Source organism: Elgaria multicarinata, chromosome 1 (assembly GCF_023053635.1).
Source record: "Elgaria multicarinata webbii isolate HBS135686 ecotype San Diego chromosome 1, rElgMul1.1.pri, whole genome shotgun sequence".
NCBI classification, from domain to species: Eukaryota; Metazoa; Chordata; class Lepidosauria; order Squamata; family Anguidae; genus Elgaria; species Elgaria multicarinata.
The window spans coordinates 179,685,867-179,707,502 of NC_086171.1; the positions used below are offsets into that span (position 1 = coordinate 179,685,867).

General features: G+C 40.7%; 1 protein-coding gene across 1 annotated transcript in view; it reads left to right on the forward strand.

Annotated features, from left to right (window-relative positions):
- The window catches only part of MMP24 (matrix metallopeptidase 24), a 35,456-nt gene extending 18,080 nt beyond the window's left edge, over positions 1–17,376 (forward strand). The window contains exons 4-9 of the mRNA XM_063119817.1: positions 149–453; positions 6,427–6,588; positions 8,581–8,795; positions 12,176–12,314; positions 15,247–15,513; positions 16,025–17,376. Of these exons, the coding sequence (XP_062975887.1) occupies positions 149–453; positions 6,427–6,588; positions 8,581–8,795; positions 12,176–12,314; positions 15,247–15,513; positions 16,025–16,362 (1,426 nt within the window). The 3' untranslated portion in view covers positions 16,363–17,376. The remainder of the gene's footprint in view (positions 1–148; positions 454–6,426; positions 6,589–8,580; positions 8,796–12,175; positions 12,315–15,246; positions 15,514–16,024) is intronic.
- Positions 17,377–21,636: the final 4,260 nt, after the last annotated feature.

Genomic DNA, 21,636 nt, shown 5'->3' on the forward strand with positions numbered 1-21,636 from the left:
GATTTGTAATTCTGATCAAATGTACGTGAAAGACCTTTCAAATATATCAAAAGGGCTCTGTACTAATCTTAGACCGGAAACAAGCTTGTTATTAGCAGAGAATTATTATTTTTTTTTAAAAAAAAAATCCCTTCTCTTCTTCATACAGTGTACACAACTACACCCCCAAGGTTGGAGAGCTTGATACAAGGAAAGCCATTCGGCAAGCATTTGATGTTTGGCAGAGGGTGACTCCGCTGTCCTTTGAAGAAGTTCCTTACCATGAAGTTAAAAGTGACAGAAAAGAGGCAGATATTATGATATTTTTTGCTTCCGGTTTCCATGGCGACAGTTCTCCTTTTGATGGAGAGGGTGGATTCCTAGCCCACGCTTATTTTCCTGGACCAGGAATAGGAGGTGATACTCATTTTGACTCAGATGAACCGTGGACACTGGGGAATTCTAACCATGATGGTAAGATGACAAGTGTGTGTTTTTACAACAGTAATTTTAAAATGGATTTTCTTTTGGCAGAAGGATTTCAGAAAAGAAGAAGTGTCCCCACAGGACTTCCTATAAGAATTTGGTCCATACTATGGTAATACTTGTGGTGGACAAAAATGCTTTTCTCAAGGCCACGAGCTCTACACAGCTCTACACGGATGTGCTAAGATATGAAAGAGTAATCTTTGAAAATTGAGCACTCTGAAAAAAACATAGGCTTATTCTTAAAAACAAAACAAAAGCCAACTTCACAAATAAATCCAAACTAATGTGAGTTGACTAAGTTAAGATAAGTTAAGTTAAGTTAAGAATGACTGTTGTCTGAGCCAGGCGCTTGGGAGAATTTAGAACAAATCATAGTTAGCAATAACTTAAGCTATTTTTTTTTGTAAGGGTATACATAAAGTTGAATTATTTTTTAAGTATTCAGTAGTTATCACATGGAATGTTTCAAATGGATTTAACCTTGACAGCCAACATATACGTAAATAATACTAAATTCATAACTTGGAAGCATGTTGGATTTAATAATAATAATAATAATAATTAATAGGTGCTGGGCATCCTGATTTTCATTGGGATGAAAGGGTGTGTGTGCCTGCTATTTATTTCTTTTTTTAAATTGACATGCTTCCAAGTTTGGGATCATGCATTATTAGGCACTAAGTGGTTGAAGTACTTGCCGCCCAGGATTTAGGATCCCTCCTCATTGTGAGTCCTCCTCTTTTGGTATTTACATTCTTTCCTTGTAAATGCTTGCTCGCTTGGATTTTTCTCCTTGATGCAGGAGTAGGAGTTTATTTCTCTCTACTGGTTGCTTTTGCTTTTGGTGGTATTTTTTTCTTTTGTTGTGGTTGCAGTTTCCTGTGTTGCATGTTACAGTTGTCTGGTAGTCTGTGTACTAGAACATGCAGTATTCCCATGGGCCAATGCAATATTTAAGTAGAGTATACATTCCTAAAAACCCAGCAGCCCTAAGTCCAAAAAGAGTAGTCAATTCCAGGACTGGGGAGGAGAGAGGGATAAACAGGATTTGGATCTACACAACTTAGATTTTAGGCATGTACAACTATTCAAACATTATTCTTGTATGCCGATGTTCAGAGATCTCTGAGGTGGAAAAATCAGATGGGTGGGTCAAAAAGACATAATCTCACTTGCCCAGTGTTTGGGATGATGAGAGGAGAAAGTTTTGTCCAGTCTTGGCCCAAATAAGTTTGGAGTGAGTGAGATTACCGCTTCACTGATGGTTGCATCTTTTGCAGAGTCAGTTCTGTGCAGTGCTGTCTTTAAAGCAAAGTTTGTGCTATAAACACAGGTTTTTTTTTAAACAAGGCTTCAGTGTGAAATGTTCTCTTCTAATTATGCTGTTTATGTTGGAAATACAAATCTTTTAAATCCCCAGTATATTCTTTATTTAGGTAATACCACAGTATGAAGTCAGCCACCCTCTGAGGTTGTTGCACAAAGCCAGGGGGAAATAATTGGATTATCTCATCCCATGCTTAGCTGGGATGAGAGTTCTGGGGACAAAATGGATTCTTTATTGTGTTTTTTTTATAATGGTTTTAATAAGTCTCCCAATAACCTTTTAAAAATATAATTGTACTGATACCTCTAGTTTCATTTTATGTGTATGTTACTAATGTGTGTTTACGTTGCCTTGCTTCATTGAACAAGAAGGCAGGATAGAAATTACATAAAGATAACATAAGCCTGGTATCTCCTCCATAAAACTCACATGTGGCTCAAACAATAGAGCAGTGATGTTCTTGCCTGCTGCTGAAATTGGTTTCTGGATGCTTGGTGCTTTACACAACTGCCATAATATATGTAATTGCATATATTGCACTGACATGCTAGTGTCAGAGTCCTAGAGATGTGCAATGCTGTTGGGGACTTGCTATCCAGGAAGCCTGTTACAAATATTATGGTGGTAATGTGGCTACAGCCAAAAACTGCTTATGTGTATCAAGCTTTTGTTGTTTAAGTGCTGCTCATAGTTTGTCCCAGATCATTATGGAGTTGCCATTTTTGGTTTCCTAGAGAGTTACTGAAATTAAATCTTACTGAATGCCACCTTGAAACACTATCAATTAATCTACCATTTTATTTGATTTTTTTAAATACCTGAACCTGACCATCTTGCCTCAGTCCCTCACCCCATCAGCAGGCAGCCCTTCAGTGTCCAACGGTTACAATGGATAATGTTTATTAAGAATAAGAGAGAAGGCAGAAGGGAATATGGAACAGCTACACCACAAAGTAAAACCCAGACTCTCAGTCTAAAGTTGGATTAGTTCACTCCTGCATGCCATCCTGTGTGAAACTATGGGGTCTCTTTCATGATAAACTGTTCTCTGAATCTGTTTGCCATATAGATGAAAGCCTGCTCCACAAATGTGTCCTTTCAAAATTCTTCCCCTTCAAGATTGGTAAACTGGTATTTTTGCCCCTTTCTTTGAAAATTCTAATGTGAGGCCCTCATCAAATTAATTTTATTTAACACTGCCACTTCTATCAGTCAGAGCCAAATGCATACCTAGCTCCAGCTGAAGCCTGGACACTTACATCTCCTTTGATGTTTTGATATGCAGGCTATTTTTGGCATAGCTGATAAAGGGATTTGTTAGCAAAGAAAAATGTTCAATTAACCCAACTGTTGGTGACCTGGGATGAATTCTCAACCAATTAGGATTTGAGGAAGATGGTGAAATGCTCAAGCGGAATATATAATAAAGTTGTCCCCCAAAATATGTGTGTGTTTGTACATGTATGGGGGCAGAGAGGAGAGAGGGAGAAAGTCCCATCACACAAGTGGGCTTCCGCTTGTGCAGTGTTGGATTCCGCCCTTGGTGATTTAACACAGTCACTAGTGTGGGCAAGGAGCACTTTGCTCTCTTTAAGTGCAGTAACAATCTGGGGTCTCTGTTGCCTTTGTATAGCTAAAATGGGTTTTGTCCATTGCGCTCTCAAGTCTGTTCAATAGATGATTTGGAGAAAGTTAGAAATCTTGACATCATTCTCCAACTTCAGATGGCTGTCCTACTTTATTCTGCCTCAAGGACTGCCAATACTGAAAGGACAGTCACCAGTGACAAAATGTCCCACTCCCTGAAGCTATACTAAACTAGGAGTTTACCTTCAGATCTCACCTCTTCCGCAGATGACACTTCAGTGTTTCTGCAGTTCTTAAACACTATTGATTTCTCAGTTGCTTTAAATTAAATATCTGAAATATTTGTCTCTAATCACATTTTTGACCTGCTGGCAGCTTAATGCAGCTTAATAACAAAGTAGGACAGTTGTAGACAGATTAAAATTGGTTACATTTTGCTCTGATTTTGCTACCATTATTCCTAATCACACATGAGGTTAATATTTTGGCCTGCTGACTTTATCTTTATTTTTATTTACCAGATAGGAATAGATTGTTCCTATTTTGACCATGAAGTATCCCATATACTGTAATGAGGCACATTGGTTTTCAACTTGATTAAGACTTGAGCCCCTGGTTTGCTAAATTAATAACCTTTTATTTTATTTTCCTTGTTCTGATCCCAAGACTCCATAAATACACAGAGCTTTTGCTAAGAATGGGCTTTTCCATGGAATACAATGAAGGTTTTTATTTGTTTGTTTGTTTGAGCACACCTAAAAGGCACTGTTAGAACAGACACTGTTCAAAACTATGTAAGAAATAGATTCCAGCTCCAAACTGTTTCAATCTAAAATAAAGACCAAAACGAAGGAACTAGCTAAGCCTTTGTACCTGTGGAAGCAATGACCTGATTTGCATGTACAGTTAGTAGTTAGGTTAACTGTGGGTTGTTTAACCCATGAATAACTATAATGTTGCCGATGACACCAAATTATTTAGGGTGGTTAAAACAAAAAGGGATTGTGATGAGCTCTAAAAGGATCATCAAACTGGGAGAATGGCTATTCAAATGGCAGATGCAGTTCAATGTAAGCAAGTATAAAGTGATGCATGTTGGGGCAAAAGAGTCCCAGCTTCAAGCATAACCTGATGGGATCTGAGTTAGCAGTGACCAACTAAGAAAGAGATCTTGGGGTTGTGGAGGAGAGCCTGATGAAAATGTCAACCCAGGGTGTGAATGCTGTAAAGAACAGCAAACCTCGTGTTAGACATAATTAGAAAATAAATTGAGTATAAAACTGCTAATATACTGCCTTTATACAAATCTACAGTGTAGCCACACTTGGAATACTGTGTACAGTTCTGGTCACCATACTTAAAAAAAGATATAGAGATGGGAAAAGGGCAGAAAAGGGCAACTAAAATGATCAAGGGGCTGGAGCCTCTCCTCTATGAGGGAAGGTTACATCAACTGGGATTGTTTACTAGGAAAAAAGGAGGCTAAGGGGAGATATCATAGAGGTGTACAAAATCATGCATGTAGATAGGGAGACATTTTTCTCCCTCTCTCAAAATACTAGAGCCCGAGGTTAACCCAGGAAGCTGATTGGTGGGAGATTCAGGACAGATAAAATGTTCCACTTGTATCCTGCTTGTGGGTTCCTCTATTAACAAAATGCTGGACTAGATTAATTAACCCAAATTTTGCCACCATTAATGTATGAACAGGCTCACTGGCTTGGATCCAAAGGTACTCTTCTGTCAGTGTGGCGGTGAGCAACATGAAGCCCTCAGCTTAATCTCAAAACCCTCTGCAAATTATTAGTTCAGTCCTCTATCAAGAGCAATCTGTCTCTTCCATGGTGGCAGTCCCACCCACGTTCCCCAGCCACTGGTGTACAATGCCCATCATCCCTGACCATTGTCCATGCTGGCTGAGCTGATGGAAATTGGGAGTCCAACAATATCTGGAGGGTCACAGGTTCCCCACTCCTGCCCTAGTGTGCCCACCTGCTTGGAGAGTTTCTATAGCAAAGGACCCCACCCGCTTCATGCTAGCCCTAGAGAAAAAATTAAAGAAAGGCACTGTGGATTTTCTTGCTCCAAACCCAGAAATACAGAACTTTAGCAAACTATATGAAGATCCTAAGAATACAAGCAATGCTTTTGTAACCATGTGGTCTCACCCGGGTTTTTAGTGAGAAAACCCCTTTTAAAACAATGCAGACATTGTTTTAAGGATTACTTAGGGGTTATCTTCACAGTGCTGAGCTGGCCCCACATCCTTCCCCAAACCCCACGCTTTCGCCCCTGTGGAGTTGCACCAGATAATCCCCACGGTAAGGAGCAAGCACGGGGTTTATGGCAGTCAGCCACCCCTCCCTTGTCTCTCCCTGACACTAGGGCGAGGAGGAGTAGGCAGTGGCAGCAGCTCATGGGGTGGGGTGGGGGAGAGAAAATAACGTTTTCTTCTCACGGCAAAGCAGTGCAGGGCATTCCAGTGTCTATTCCGCTCACTGGCCCACCTCCTGTCTTCTGTCCGGGCGGACAGTGACCAATTAGGGGTTGCCATCTGCTGGGAATACCCCAGAGTGGCTCCGGAGCAAGGCCAGGCCAGTGGAAGAGCTGGGCTGCTGTCGCTCTGGCTGAAAAAGTTGGGTAAATCCCTGACTTTTCAGCTGCACCTCTTTGGCTCTTTGCCCTGGAGTGGCTTCAAATCTGCAGCTACGTCATCTAACCAATGCTGCACAGATTCGGAACCATCCCAGGGCAAAGAAGATGTCAAGATAGCCCCTGAGGCTATGTAGTCTGTTGAATATTTAGAAGTGCTATATAAATGTTGTTAATCAAGAATAAATAATAGGCAAAAGATACAGTGCATACCCAATTATATCAGGTGTATCCCAGGTCCATTTGAGCTTCTTTTTAAAGGGTTATGCCCACAGAGCCACTGTAGCTGTGTGATGAAGTGTTTCATATTCTTCTTCAGAATGTGTCTCACTTGATTGGTGCTATTGAACTATTGCTGTAGAAACTAATCCTTATTCACATTGCCTTGATAGGAAATGACCTCTTTCTGGTTGCGGTGCATGAATTGGGTCATGCGCTAGGCCTCGAGCACTCCAATGACCCCAGTGCCATCATGGCTCCTTTTTATCAGTATATGGAAACACACAACTTTAAATTACCGCAGGATGACCTCCAAGGAATTCAGAAGATCTATGGTAAGATAGTGTCTACTTTCTTTCTTTAAATTCCCCATCTTATCCCATAAGTTCAGGCAGCGTACTAAAATATACAACGGGTATGGGGATGTACTAGTTGTACCAGTATGTTTAATGAACTTTATGATAGAAAAAAAAAAAGGTGTAGCTAAAATAACCTCCGCTTATTTTTTGATTACCGAACACTTATTTAGGTAAACAAATATCTTCAGGAAAATGCTCGATTTGAAAGACCTCCGGTAAAAAAGACAAGACTTCTAAAGCTGAACTGCAGCCACCTAAAACTGCCTCTTTACATGCTCTCCATTTTGATCTAAGATAAGCAGTGGACACTCTCAGAAGGGAACCTGAGGCCTTTCCGATGATGTTCCTTCACTGTAAGGAATGTTCAGTGGTCACTCATTGGTGAGCAGGATGCAGATGAAGTTTCCCTCTGTGAATGCATCAAGTGTGGGGAAATTGCATTTTCCTCAAACCCCAATATGCTGTTCCTGGTATTATGTAATTTCCATCTCCACAGCAAGGACAGCTGTTGAGCTGTTGTGAGTATAACCACCAAATAGAATATAGTTACACAAGTGTCACAAACATCTGTTGACTAGTGCCTGTGATATCACTAGTGATAAGCACAACATCCTCTCCTGCCCCATGGCCTAGATCAGAATTTATTAAACTATTTTAGGCTGAATACTGCCTGCCGTACCACAGCAGAACAGAATGCTCAGCCAGATTTCTAAATTTAGCCCTTTATAGTGCCAAATCCCAGTGAGGCTACCCCTTCCCCCTTAACAATGCCCCGCCATTATTTGACCCTTTGCTTCCTTTTTTCTACTTTCATGTAGTTATACAGACTTCCCCTCTCCAGTACTGGAATGCATGTCTTTACTGGCATCCCCTCTCAAAATAGCAGCGAAGAGAAGAGCAGCAAAAAAGAAAGAAAGAGAGAAAGCCATGAAAAGGAGAGCTCTTCCTTTCAGCATGGTTACTCTACCTGCCATTATGTGGGAGTGGGATGTTGTGGTGTTGGTGCTGTATCAAGGGTACCATGCAAAAGCGTTCTGCAGATATTAAATTGAGATTTCGAACACTTCGGTGATTGTGTGCTGCAATATAAGGGTGAAAGCAGGCTTTGAACTATATTGGACCTCTACGGGATTATGCATTGTCCAATCTGTGCTGTAGAAGATTTCCACAACTGAAAGCTTACCTGTTCACATGTGCACATTCATGACTGGTTTTATATATAGCAGACAATAGCAAAAATTGGGAACAGCAATCAAGACAAGGGGCACTAGACAAGAGCAGTGATTGCTAAAGGGTGGGTTAATTCCTGCTAGTGGGGTCTTGGAAGCCTTTTGGCTGGATCATGAAGCTTCTGGATTAAGTGTTTGGGGTAAGGTGATGCAAAGCTCTGAAATATGGTGACTTCAGGGACAGAATTAGACTAATGGATGGGCCAGTCTCTTTGTAAAGAACAGATACTGCTGCTAGATATGTATGAGCATGATTGGTCTACAGCAGGGGTGCAGAAACTCAAGCCCAGGGGCCAAAATTGGCTCCCTGGGGTTCCTCTAATGGCCATGCCCCCTTCCTCTGGCACTGGCCTCTCTCCCCTGACCATCTATGATTCAATGGTTTTCCAGTTTTTGTGCAGTCCCCCTGACCCATTCTAAAAGGTTGAATGTCTCTCCTGAGGCTTAGTTACTGGCAGTAAGCGCTTTACGCTAAAGTTGGCTGGCTTTGGGGGGCCATCCTTTTGCCCCCCGCCCCTTTTTCCTTTTGCCCAGCTGGAATGTGGCCCTGGAAAGCTCTTCCAGAATAAAATTTGGCTCTCAAGCTGATAGAGGTTCAACACCCCTTGTCTGCAGCCAGCGAGACTTGCATTTGGATAGCAAGTGGAGGATGGTGTTGGAAGTCTCTGGTGGAAGGAGGCTTTTTGAGAATACTTGAGAAACTATTTATTGTTCTGCCCTGCCCTTTCGTTTTGTTTAGGTCCACCAGCTGAGCCACTGGAGCCCACCAGACCTTTACCAACCCTTCCTGTACGTAGAATCCATTCCACTTCAGAAAGAAAGCATGACAGGCATTCAAGACCTCCCAGACCTCCATTAGGGGACAGGCCTTCTGCTCCAGGCAGTAAACCCAACATATGTGATGGGAACTTCAATACCGTGGCATTGTTCAGAGGAGAAATGTTTGTTTTTAAGGTAATAAAAATATAAGATAATATATAAGTCTTATCTATTGCAAGTTCATCTATAATTACTTACATGTCAGCAAAATTGTTAGCTATTTTAATCTCGGCAGTTAAGTTTACTGGTAGATGCCACACAGTGGATTAGTTTGCATTCTTTGTCTGAAGAAACAACCATAAATAAGAGGGTGTCCGTTGTGGTAGTTGACATAATGTATTTCCTTCAGGAATACCTAAATAAGCAAAACTGTTCTTAAATCTAGGACAAAAAAGTATTAATTTTTTACTAGCTTCTAAGGATTTGTGTTGTGCAGCAGTGCAGATGTAGGATAAGCCATGTTCCTGTTCTCAGCATTTTTCCTGATCTGGCAATCTTTTCTGGATGGGGGAGCTCTGATGCACAGAAAGAACTCTGGCGTCTGATATGGCGTCCTGCTCCAGTTAAAACGAATAGGGCCAAACCGTATGTAAGTGACACATACATTGGGCTTCTGTATCAGGGTAGATTTTTTTTACAGCCTTGGATGTTTTGTTTTGCTCTGCAAACCTGATCAGCAGTGCCATTATAATTTCCTATTGTTTTTTTTAAAAAACAAATGACGTTTATTCCATTTCGACTGGAACAGATCTGTTAACCCTCAGAAAAACGTGTACTTCCAAAATGGTTTTTCATGCTTTGTTAATGAGTTTCATATTAAGAAACTTTGTATTAAGTATTATTTAAGAACACACATTAAATGTTAAGGTCTACAAAACAAAGGGCACCAATGTGCTGTTTTTAAGTCCGCTGACTTCCTCTCTCATACCAATGTGTTTTAGTTTAAAAAGGAGTGTGTTTTCACAATACAAGATTGTTCACTTAGCAATACATCCTAGTCAGATGTACAGAAAAATTGGTGATTGATTCTTAAATATAACATGCAAAGCTGCTGAGCAGGGCTGGATCACCCATTATGCTGAATAAGCTGCCGCATCTACTTGGGTTAACTATGGCTTAACAAGAAAATGAAAGTGACCGTTTCTTTAAAATGTCCTCTTGAGCATTGTAGCTGGTCCGCCGTAGAAAGATGGGAGCGCTGGCTATGTTCCCAGGAGGATCCGTTACGAGTCTAGGAGATTGGTAGCAGGGCTAAGGCCTGATGTACACATTATGAAGATTGAGATGGTAGCTCAAGATAGTAACATCTTGGACTGTTTCAAGTTTGGTGTCCCCACTCCTGATGTGATTTTAAAAAGAAGTTTCTCTGCATATAATGAATTAGCACAACAACAAGAGGCCAGATGTTTTGACCTACAGCTCCCATGAACCCTAGCCAGCATAGTAAATGGGGAAGGATCGTGAGAGTTGTAGGCCAAAACATCTGGAGAAGCACAAGTTGCCCACCCATTCACAAGACCTATCTCCCTGATGTAATAATTTACTATATTATGGACTTTTTAAACTTGAGAGGTTATTTAAAGATGAATTTAAATAACCCCCACTCACAATAGTCTGGTCTGACTACCTTATTGTACTTAATGTGTAGATCAGACTTGTGATGGTGGGGGCATGCTATGGTTTAATCTTGGCCTGCTGGTGAATTTTACTTGAAACTTTTAAAGCTGAAGGGTACCATAAATAAGAAGTGGTACCATTGTCTGGCCTGGGGAGATGATTTAATGCAAGCATGGGGAATTTGTGGCCATCCAACTACCATCATTTATCACCATTGGCTATGCTAGGTAGGGCTGATAGGAATTGCAGTCCATCAACATCTGGAGGGCCATATGTTCCCCACCCCTGACTTAGTGAAAGAAGAGCAAGAAAATTCTATTGGGGTGATGATGGTGGAAAATTGGCACTTTTGGAGATAATAGATATTAATCAGGAAGACTGTCTTATGCCTAGTGCCAGGAATAAGAAAATGAAGTAGGGAGAGTCACTGAGAGGCCTGATACTAAAAGGAACATTGGTAAAGTTATATAAAAGCCACGTCTAGAAGTGAAAGAAGCAGGATTGAGAAATCATGGTACATGAGAGAACATACGAATAAGTAGGAAACTTGATTCAAATGTGAGGATCATAAAGGAAGCAAGGGAAAGGATTTGGTAATGTTACCAAGGAAAAAGGGAAACCCAGGGCCAGCCCTACTACTAGGTCATGTGAGGTCACCACCCTAGGCAGCTGATTTGGATGGCAATTAAAGGGCAGGAAATATCTCTGTGCATCACACATAGGGGCTCTGCTCCTGCACGGAGCCTCGACTCAGGAAAATTCCATAGCTGAGAATTTTGGCAGGAACCCTCCCCCACTGTTCTACTGCACATGTCCAGAGGGTTTCTGCCCATTCACTCACTTCTTTTTTGATCGCCACTACAGCTGCCTCATAGGGAGCGTGCTTATATTTGGATTGTGTCTTAAAAGAAAATAGCTCAGCTCTCCCCCTCCCCAGTTTTTTTCTATCCTACTATCATACGTTGTTTTAAAAAAGATTTTTTGACTTGTTTTTATTGAGTTTAATTGTTGATTTTAGCGATCTCTGCAATCACACCCTTTTTCAAGGGATGCATGGCCCTTCAGGCCCCTTTAGAAAATGCACCTGAGGTGAGAGCAAACTGCCTCCATAAGACAGGCATAAGTTATTTTTGCTTTGTCTCGGAAAGGGACATAAGGTTGAAGCCTGCCCAAATTGTCAAGCCTTTTCCAAACTAAAGCACTGCCACTGTGCCAACTGACTTCGAGCGGAACTGCGGAAAGAAGCACTTGAGGCTGTGGAAAAACCTAAGTCTTCAATGGCGTCTACGTCAGACACTGTACAGCAAATACATCAAAATGGGTCTGCCACGGGATCGTTGCCTCCTCCAAACACCGAGATACTCCCCTGATGCCAGGGAGGTCCTTGGCACTTTCTCTTGCCAAAGGAAAAGAAGGAGGAATCAACAAGACTTTTTCTGCCTCATGTCAAAATTACTTGGCTGATATTACGTCAGGGAACTAGGTATTACAGTCAATATGTCATTTTGGTTGGAAGGAACTCCGGGTAATGAGTGGTGACAACTCCTAAAAGAAGAGTCAAGATAGAAAGCAAGGAGGAAGAATGGAAACCTTGGAGCATAATGTGGAACAGAAGGACTTGGAATGAGGCAAACAGCATGGTGTGGAGAGGAGAAAAGATAAAAATGTTCCAATAAATTTTATCTTTAAGAGATCAAGATGGTAACAGCAGTGATTTCAACAGTGATGGAATTACACTTAGAAGTTCCTCTGTTCTGCTAGCAATACAAACAGATTCTTGTGATAAAGGGGATGTTATGGTATTTTAAATATAACTGTATATATCTTGGCTTTGTTGTTTCATCATCTCATCTTACAATCTAATGTAAACTCTTAGGATATTGTTTTCCTTTTTCTAGGACCGCTGGTTTTGGCGTCTCCGTAACAATCGTGTGCAAGAAGGATACCCCATGCAGATTGAACAGTTCTGGAAAGGGCTCCCTGCAAAAATTGATGCTGCCTATGAAAGATCTGATGGAAAATTTGTTTTCTTTAAAGGTAAATATTTGAGCTTTTATGCAGAATTGTCGTTCCGTTTGACGGACACGTGCAGGGCTGCTGTGGGGAGGAGAGGACACAGAAGTTCTGTTCTGCCAGTGATATCTTTATGTTGGTGGAACAACAATTCTGGATCCAACCTTTAGTTTTTAAAATTAATTTAATAGAAATAATTCTATTGTAATGTGTATCTACCATATTAGCAAGTTAAACTAAAACATTTAACCCGGGCATCAGAATTTAGGAAAGCTTCACTCTGGTTTTTCATCCATTTCATTTTGGGGGCACTATCACAAGTGATATCCATGACATATGGAGGATTAATCATTACAAAACAAAGGCCTTATTCAGATGTCACTTGGGGAAGGGTGGTTAGGCTAACCACGCTGCATGGTGGTTAACACTAACCACTATGCACGCTGCTGCCAGGCAACTATTTAACCACCCTCTGCAGCGTGGTTAACTTAATTACTTCCTAACCACCTACCATCAAGGCAGAATCCTGCAGTCCTCTGGCCACTTCCTCCTGCATCCCAGCATCCTCATCTGCCCAGACTGTCGACAGCGGCCATTTTTTAACCTTTAGGAAAAATGCAAAAATAAAAAACTGGCCAAAAATGTGCATTTGCACACTGGTGCATTTGTGCTAATATGTAAATGTGCTTTTTTGTCCGTTTTGTTCTAAATGCTTTTTTCCCAAATAAAGACAATTGATTCCATTGACAGGGATAGCACTGTTAATGGCCAAGGGTGAGATTGCCCATTTTGACCATAGAGATCCGGCAGGAGCAGCAGGGCTATTTTCAGCTACTCTTGCCAAGAAGCTCTGTAGTAGTGCTTGATTAACCACAGTGGCCTGTTCAGATGACATGCTGAGGCATGTTTAGGGCCTATAATCCTTTTGCAGTGCATGGGTAGTAAGGGTGGTTACACCCTGGGTCTGTGGCTCAATGCTAGAGCATTTGCTTTGCATGCAGAAGGTCCCTGGTTCAAGCCCTGGCATCTCCAGATAGGGCTAGGAAAACAATCCTACCTGTAACCCTGGGGAGCGGCTGCCAGTCATTGTTGACAATACTGGGTTAGAAGGACCAAGGGGCAGCTTCCTATGTAGCCACCATGATTAAGAAAAATGCTGTTCAGATGACACACTCAGCCATCATGGTTAGCTCAGAATGCTTAACCATCATGGCTTAGTGTGTTGTCTGAAGAGGGCCTAAGTTTAAAAGCCCATGCACAAGATAAACATGTGCTTACATGAAGCATTATCATTTCATCTTCACAAGAAGCCCAAAATTCTATGTAACTTCAGGACTGGGAAATATTTTTATCAAGTTCTACAATAGAAATAATGCCATTTGCTAGCTCTTTTAAGCTTTGGGGCGGGGGGATCCCAAACTCTTCATGAGTAACAAACAACTAGCTTGGATAGAAAACTGGGCACTTAAGGGTTGAGGGCGGGGTTGCTGTTTATCTTTTTAAAAGCCTTTTGGGGCTGAAACTAGTTCCCTTCTTTCTGTGGCACCTAGTTATTTCTCAACCGACCTTCACTTTTCCAGAATAGTGTTTTTGGGTGTCAGTTTGTCCCACCCTTAGTATACTTTACTGGATCAGGATTCCAAATAGCATAGTAGGTAGGAAGAGTCAATGCTCACAGGCATTGGGATAAATAGCTAGGGTGTGTCAGAGAATAAGAACATAGGAGAAATTAGGAAATCCTGATTAACAGAGAAGTAGTAGTTATAGAACAATGAAGGATGAAGGCGAAGGCAGTGGTGGGAGGGAGGAATTGTTGGAATAGAGAGTCTGGAACATAAAGAGGGTCTCAGTGGTGCACAGATCACTGAATATAGGAACGAAGTGCATGAACAGCCTTTGCAATGATGAGGAGTTGTCCAAGACGTTCTGTCTAATCTGGAGCAGATACTGAAGGTTGCTCTCAGCAGAGAGAGGAAAGGAAAATGTTGTTAATAGTGAAGGGGAGGAAGCAAGAGTTGTGGGCCATTAGGGGCATCCTGGAAATTGGACTTTGAGGCATTTTAAAGGATTGGAGCAGTGAATAGGAAGAAAATGAGAACAGTTGGAAACAGAAAGTCTTCTTTGAATGATGAGCAAGGAAGGTGCAGGAAACACCTCTGTCACTTTCCTGTGTCTTGGGAGCTGTAGTTTTTTATCAACCTACGTAAAGACAGTAATATAACTTCTTGGTAAAAACAAAACATTAAGAGGAATTTAGATGCTAAATTGTGCCACTTTAGAATGCAGAGTGTAATACACACACACACACACACATGTACATAGATGGGACATTTTTGAAGTCTTATTCTTTGAGCATCAAACTGGAACATACAAAGCCAATGCTGAAAAATTAAGAGAGTTCCTTATTTCAGTTTACTCCAGGTTTTCCTGTGCGTCTGTCTTTGCCTATCTCATATCCATTTAAATAGTAGATGATTAGGAGGAGGAAAGAATAGAAAAGCTTGTCTTGCCTGACTCAATTTAAAAGGCCGTGTTCCATAATACAAACCTGTCTTGCTAAATAAATACATAAATGTGTAGGAAAGCAATTCTTTGTTAAAAGCACACACAACTTTTGGATGCTCACCCTCATCATTTGAACAAACAGGGATATTGACTACTCAATGGAAGCATTTAATATTTTGATCTACTTTCTAAACTTTTTGTAGAAAAACTTGAAAATTGCCAACATGAAGCAGTTGTTTTATGTTTATTTATTAACTACAACTTCTATACCACCCAATAGCTGAAGCTCTGTGGGCAGTTCACCAGATAGGTTATAATTTTGTTTGGCAAGTGGTAATCATAGCTAAGCTTCCTGTCCAGTCAACCTCAGCCTTGAAGATTAGAAAACATAAATATTAATTACTGTATTAATTTTCAGTAAATATATGTTCTCTCTTCCTCTCTTGCCTAGGAGATAAATACTGGGTTTTTAAGGAGGTGACGGCAGAGCCAGGGTACCCACATAGCCTGGTGGAGCTGGGCAACTGTCTTCCCCGGGAAGGGATTGACACAGCTTTACGGTGGGAACCTGTAGGCAAAACATATTTCTTCAAAGGAGACCGATATTGGAGGTATAATGAAGACAAGAGAGCAACAGATCCAGGCTATCCCAAACCCATCACTGTATGGAAAGGGATCCCTCAATCTCCACAAGGAGCTTTTGTCAGCAAAGAAGGCTGTACGTATTAACCATATTGCTTATGTATCAATTCAGTAGCATTTATTACATTGATCTTTTGATGAGTTTTGCATTCAGGCTGCATTAAAGCTTGACCACTCACAAGACAGACAGACATATGTGGCTATGGGCAGATCCCCTGCCCAAGCAGCACATATTCTCAAAGTAACCTTGAAGCAGGTCTTTCCTTTCTAGTATACTGTATGCTTCCTAACTGGGTGATTGATTGGATTCCATCTAGGAGTTTTTCCTCTGATCTTAAACAACTAATGGATGCTTATTCTATTCCTATTCCCCATTAAGCCACTTTTTTTTGCATGGGGAGAGTTAAGACAACAAATTATTTTTACTTTGTTATCCAATTTATGATACAGGTTATCTGTATATCCCATATGGCCCTCAATACTGGGCAAGGTGGTTGCTCCTGCCATGTATAGAATCTTTTCCTGTCTGCACACCTTTGTAATTTGTGAATGGCACAGAATGGAGTAATCTCTGTTTTCTTTTTCAGTTTATACCTACTTTTATAAAGGTAAGGAATACTGGAAGTTCGATAACCAGAGGCTGACTGTGGAGCCAGGATACCCCAGGTCAATCCTCAAAGACTGGATGGGATGCAACCAAAAGGAGGTTGAACGAAGCAAAGACCGGCGCCTCTCTCATGACGATGTGGATATTATGGTGACTATAAATGATGTGCCTAGCACCGTCAATGCAATTGCAGTTGTGATCCCCTGCATTTTATCTCTGTGTATCCTTGTCCTGGTATACACAATCTTCCAGTTCAAGAACAAAGAGGTCCAGCAAAGTGTGACCTACTACAGACGACCTGTCCAAGAATGGGTATGACAGGCTCAGCAGCTCATTTGGATCCACATGACGACAGTGATGGGCTGCAGACATTTAAAAAAAGGGGAATCGAAGGATAGCCTGCCAAACAAACAAGCCAACGCAAAACTCTTCAAGAGATTAGATGAGTCAGATAGAATTCTGGGACTAAAAGAACGAAAACAAAAACCAACTAAACCCAGGTGGCCTTGCACGGTAGAGCCGCTTTCCTTCTGACTGACTGCCTCAGTGCCGTGTATGTCTCGGTGTGACATTTTTCACCAACCCACTCAGTGAGTGTCGGAGACCTCAAGAGGAGTTTGCTTCAACCTTTTTTCAATTCACCTGAGCAATCTTCTTCAGTGCCCTCTTTTAAACCCAGCATTTGCCAGTGTAGCCAACCACCACTCAACGAGTTTTTTTTCTACACTTGTCTCATTAAAAAAAAGGTAATTCTGTGGGACACAAAAGGAATACTTCAGTACCTTCTGAGGAAGACATTCTGAGGCTGAATCATTCTGAAAGATTTAATTTATTACAGGAACCAGGCAATTACCTGGATACCATTTTTCCAATACCTGCTGGTCAGATGTTTTGTACATTCATGGTAATTAGCTGATGTTCCCACTCTGCAACAGCAGATACACATAAAGAGCTCTTAGGAGGTAATTCTGTGTAGACCACAACTTCAAACAGCTCTAAAGCCAGATCAAATCACAACAGCAAGTAACAGTACTGAAATTCTGAATTCAACCATAGTCTGCAAGACTACGCAATTGGTTCAAACACTAATAAAGTGAATGCAGACCTTAATACTCTTGTTTTTAAGAACCTGTCATGTAATTAATATTTAAATGTCATATTACCACAATTTTAAGTTGGCAACAATAAATTAATTGTTACCATTATAAGATTAAATATAAGTTCTCTGATATTTTCATTTGTTTGCACCGGGAAAAGTGGTGTGTATGTTAGGATGTGGACATTTCTTCAGTGACATTGAAATGAGAATTTTATTCATAGTAATGAAGTTTACAGTGACTGAAAGGAGAGGCATAAATCAGGAAACTCATGTTTGGAGTTATCCTGAAACTTGCAATTTAGAAATTTGATAATCTGTCATGAATGAAAAGCAACTTCACATCTATGGGCAGTATTCTGTTCGGTGCTAACCTAAATGACCTTGTGCTAGCATAAGCTACCTCTAGCATTTGCTGACACGTCCAATTTCCCTGCAAAACCTGTCATTCCAGCAACTGCTATTAGCATTGCGCTAGAGATAGCTTATGCTAGCACAACATAATTTATGTTAGCGCTAGTGCTGAATAGGATACTGCCACAAATACTTCTCCAAAATGTGAAATGTCAGTGAATTGGATCGTGTCTGGAAGGGAATGGGTGAAAGGTAACATATCTATCCTTTCCTACCTCCCTGTCAGCAGCTCATCCCCTGCAAAAGCTCCTCTGAGAGTTGGGAGGGAGGGATCCCTGAAAATTGTGAGGCAACTTTTGAGAGCAGATTTCCCCCAAGGTGCCTCTGCTCTATTTTTAAGTATCCCCCCCCCCCCCGCCCGCTTACCCCATTCCACTGTCCACCTCATTCAGCAGGAGCTGCAGACACTCAGAAGAGCCATTTCCACTTTGGATCCAAGCCAGGTTTTTTTAATCAATGTATCAGTGATTGATTCATACAATAATGGTACAAATATTTGTACCTTTAAAAGGGGAGAGAAAATTGTATGTTTTTTAAGAGTGATGCAGTATAGGATATTTGCTTGTTATAATCTTGATGGCTTCATAAAAACTGTCCAGCCAGGCTTTCCATGTAGTTATGTCAGGCTTGTTCAAAGGCTAGACAAACTAAAGCTGCAGTCTTATACCCACATACCTGGGTATAAGCCCATTTGATTTCAATGGGAATTATTTTGGAGTAGAAATGTGTAAGATTGTGCTGTAAATTGGGTTATTTCCAGGTAGTGGCTTTTTGACATTCTAGTTGGACAGGCATCATCCTTTTTTATATCTTCAAGAGTTTCTCTACTTCTCTACTCTGACATTTCTAAATGATAGGAATGTTATTGGGAGGCAAATGTTTGGGGCATAATTTTTAAATTTTACAACACAGATTCAAGACAACTGCAAAAATGCTTATGTAATTTAAAAAGTTGGAATGTTTTGTGCTAAGTTGGTTAAGGGCACTCACAGCATGTAGGAATCTGTATGTTGCTCATGTTTGTATGACAGTCCTACATGTGATATGCCAATATGACCACACATGAAAATTTGCATTTGAGATTTTCAAGTTCCCTCATGGAAATATTTTCTGTGAGGTGGCCCAAAGTTTATTGCATTTTTATCCCTTTTGCCAGGGTAGAACTAGATGTTATATCATCAGAGATATTTGTGTTTGTAATACAGAGTCCTCTTGCAGAAAGAGATTGGTAAGTGGATGAGATGTTTATTTTGCAATTCCACTTTAGACTGTTTTCCCCGCAGCTGGGCTCACTTCCATAAACCACTTGGAGGAAAATTATTTAAGACTATCCAAGAAGGGGTTTGCAGAGATTATATGAATAAAAGCAAGATTAATTACTCCATTTGCCACTACAAGTTCTCCAAAGCCCACACATTAGCATTAACAGGGAAATGCAGGATTGAGAACCTGAGCTTCAGCACATTAACAGAGGAACGGGCAGATAATTCCTTTTATATCAATTTACATTTGGATGAAATGGAGTTCATACTGGATAGACTGTATTCAACAAAAACAAAGCCATGTAAAACTTCAGAAGAGATACACTTCACACATTTGATGTTGTCTTGAAAGCGCATGCCATAATAATCCACTTAGTCTATAAAATAAAAGAGCACTTTGCCTTTTTTTGCTGCTACAGATTAAAGACCAACTCAGAGGATGTGTTCACAGACAAGTATGGTTTTTCAATAGGACATATTGACTAGCCATAGTGCCATGCAATTAACTGCTTTTCTGAACATAAAATTCAATGCAGAGTATATGTGGGTGTTAGTATGCTGTTGCTATTAGTACCATGAACCTGAACTGGCTGTGACATAAAGCCTCAGATCATGCTGGAATGAGAGTGAAATGCAGGTTGGTAGCGTATGTTTTTTTCAGCATATGCCCAAGACATTATTTAATGTGTATGGATATTTCATTGGATCACTGCAAAGGCTTTCAAGAGTTAGGCGGAGTAAAATATCTATATATGTTGCAAATCTGGGATTCAGTCGAGCTACATTAAGTTCTTAATACGATTTTATGTGCACACAGACTTAAGCTACCTACTACCAAGCTACCTTTTAGCACACGTTTATAGTGGTATGAATTGGCCCAAACATGGCTTGTTGTTTATTCGTTCAGTCGCTTCCGACTCTTCGTGACTTCATGGACCAGCCCACGCCAGAGCTTTCTGTCGGCCGTTGCCACCCCTAGCTCCCCCAAGGTCAAGTCTGTCACCTCCAGAATATCATCCATCCATCTTGCCCTTGGTCGGCCCCTCTTCCTTTTGCCTTCCACTTTCCCTAGCATCAGCCTCTTCTCCAGGGTATCCTGCCTTCTCATTATGTGGCCAAAGTACTTCAGTTTTGCCTTTAATACCTACTGCTCTGAATGACAACAGCTGACATGCATAAAACTGCAGACTAAATACTTTAAAAGAGAACTAAAAATGGTGTGTAACTGTATTTTATTGCAATCTGTAAAATTGATTCTAAACTATCTTTTTTTAACGATGCAGCAAGAACAATCCTATCAGTAGGTGGGGGTGAGCTCTGAGGAAGTGAAAATTCCAAAGTTCTGCCAAGCTTGTGCAGCCAAAAGGAGGGAAGAGGAGTGCTGGACTGGGGTGCCCTTTACAGGCCTGGTTTTTAAATGCATTTCCTCCTGTTGGTTTCCAATGGGAAGGAATTAACCTACACCACCTCTATAGCTGTCATAAATCTGTACTGATTTGGGGATGGGTCCAGAGTCTAGGACTGTGGGTCTTTTTCCAGCACACTCCCCAATATACCTTTTCCCCCACACCACAGAAACACTGGCTACAGATGTTTCTGCAGCAACTGTGTGTGTGTGTGTGTGTGTGTGCATATGCCACCAGATCTCCCCCTCCTGTGGCAGACCTCTCTCCCTGCCCTCAGAGCCCATAGGATGCCAACCCCCCCCACACACCATAGGGTTGCAGCCTGAAGTATTTATTTTAAAATGCTGAAAACATTAATGAAAGCTCAGATACTGTGAGCGATTGCCATAGTGTTTAACTTCCTAGTATTAATAGCAGATAGGTCCTAAACCTACCACGCAAGCTACCAATGTTGCACAATCCTAAGAAAGTATTACATTAGGTACCATATTTCTTTGTTTCTAAGACACTTTTTCTCATATAAACATCTCTAAAAACGGGGTGCATCTTAGAATCGCGGGTGCGTTTATTCTTAGAATCAAAGCTTTTTTTCTGTTGGTGGTACTGAAATTAGTGTGCGTCTTACAATCAACGGCGTATTACAGTCGAAGAAATATGGTACTATGCCCATGCTTGGTGGATAGGAAGCACAGAACCTCTTTATAGCTTATAGGCAAAACTCCCCAACATCTGTTGTATTCAGAACATCTACTTATTTTAGGGATGATATAAGGTACAAACTGTAGTAATTACAAGGCTCAATGGGATAAAAAAAATACCTGCACCTCACTTCTTTGCAGATATTTGGTCCTACACTACTACTTAATCTTATAATGCTGTTCTATCAATGAGCTGCCATAATTCCCTATCCCTTTAAACTCTGGGCAAGATTAAACTTTATAAAATCACTTGATTATTCCTTAATCTACATGATTCTATACAATCTAAATCTAGTTATGCTGTAATACACACCAAAAGCAAATGCTCATTAAATCAAGTGCCACCACATTTATTAAAGAAGTTTGTCACCTTTTTTTTAAGGATTACAATCTTGTCAGACGAATTTTAAAATAAAACACCTATCATGGCATTTGTAGCACATGTGTTTATTTCCAACCTCTCTAAAAAACTACTAGTTTATTAACGTTCCAGTAAACCTATCAATATCTCAAGATGCAAATTAAATGGATCTGCTGAATTTAAGGCAGCTTATTTTTATTTATTGCTAGAAGTTTTTAAGCTGAGTTTGCTTTTCTTCACTCTCTCATATTGTTAATGTTCACTGGATTCTATCTCCCGCAAATGGGATATAGTAGACGTGTTTTTCTCCTTTTTCCACATTCATATTAAAAAACCAAATTAGTTATTACCTAAT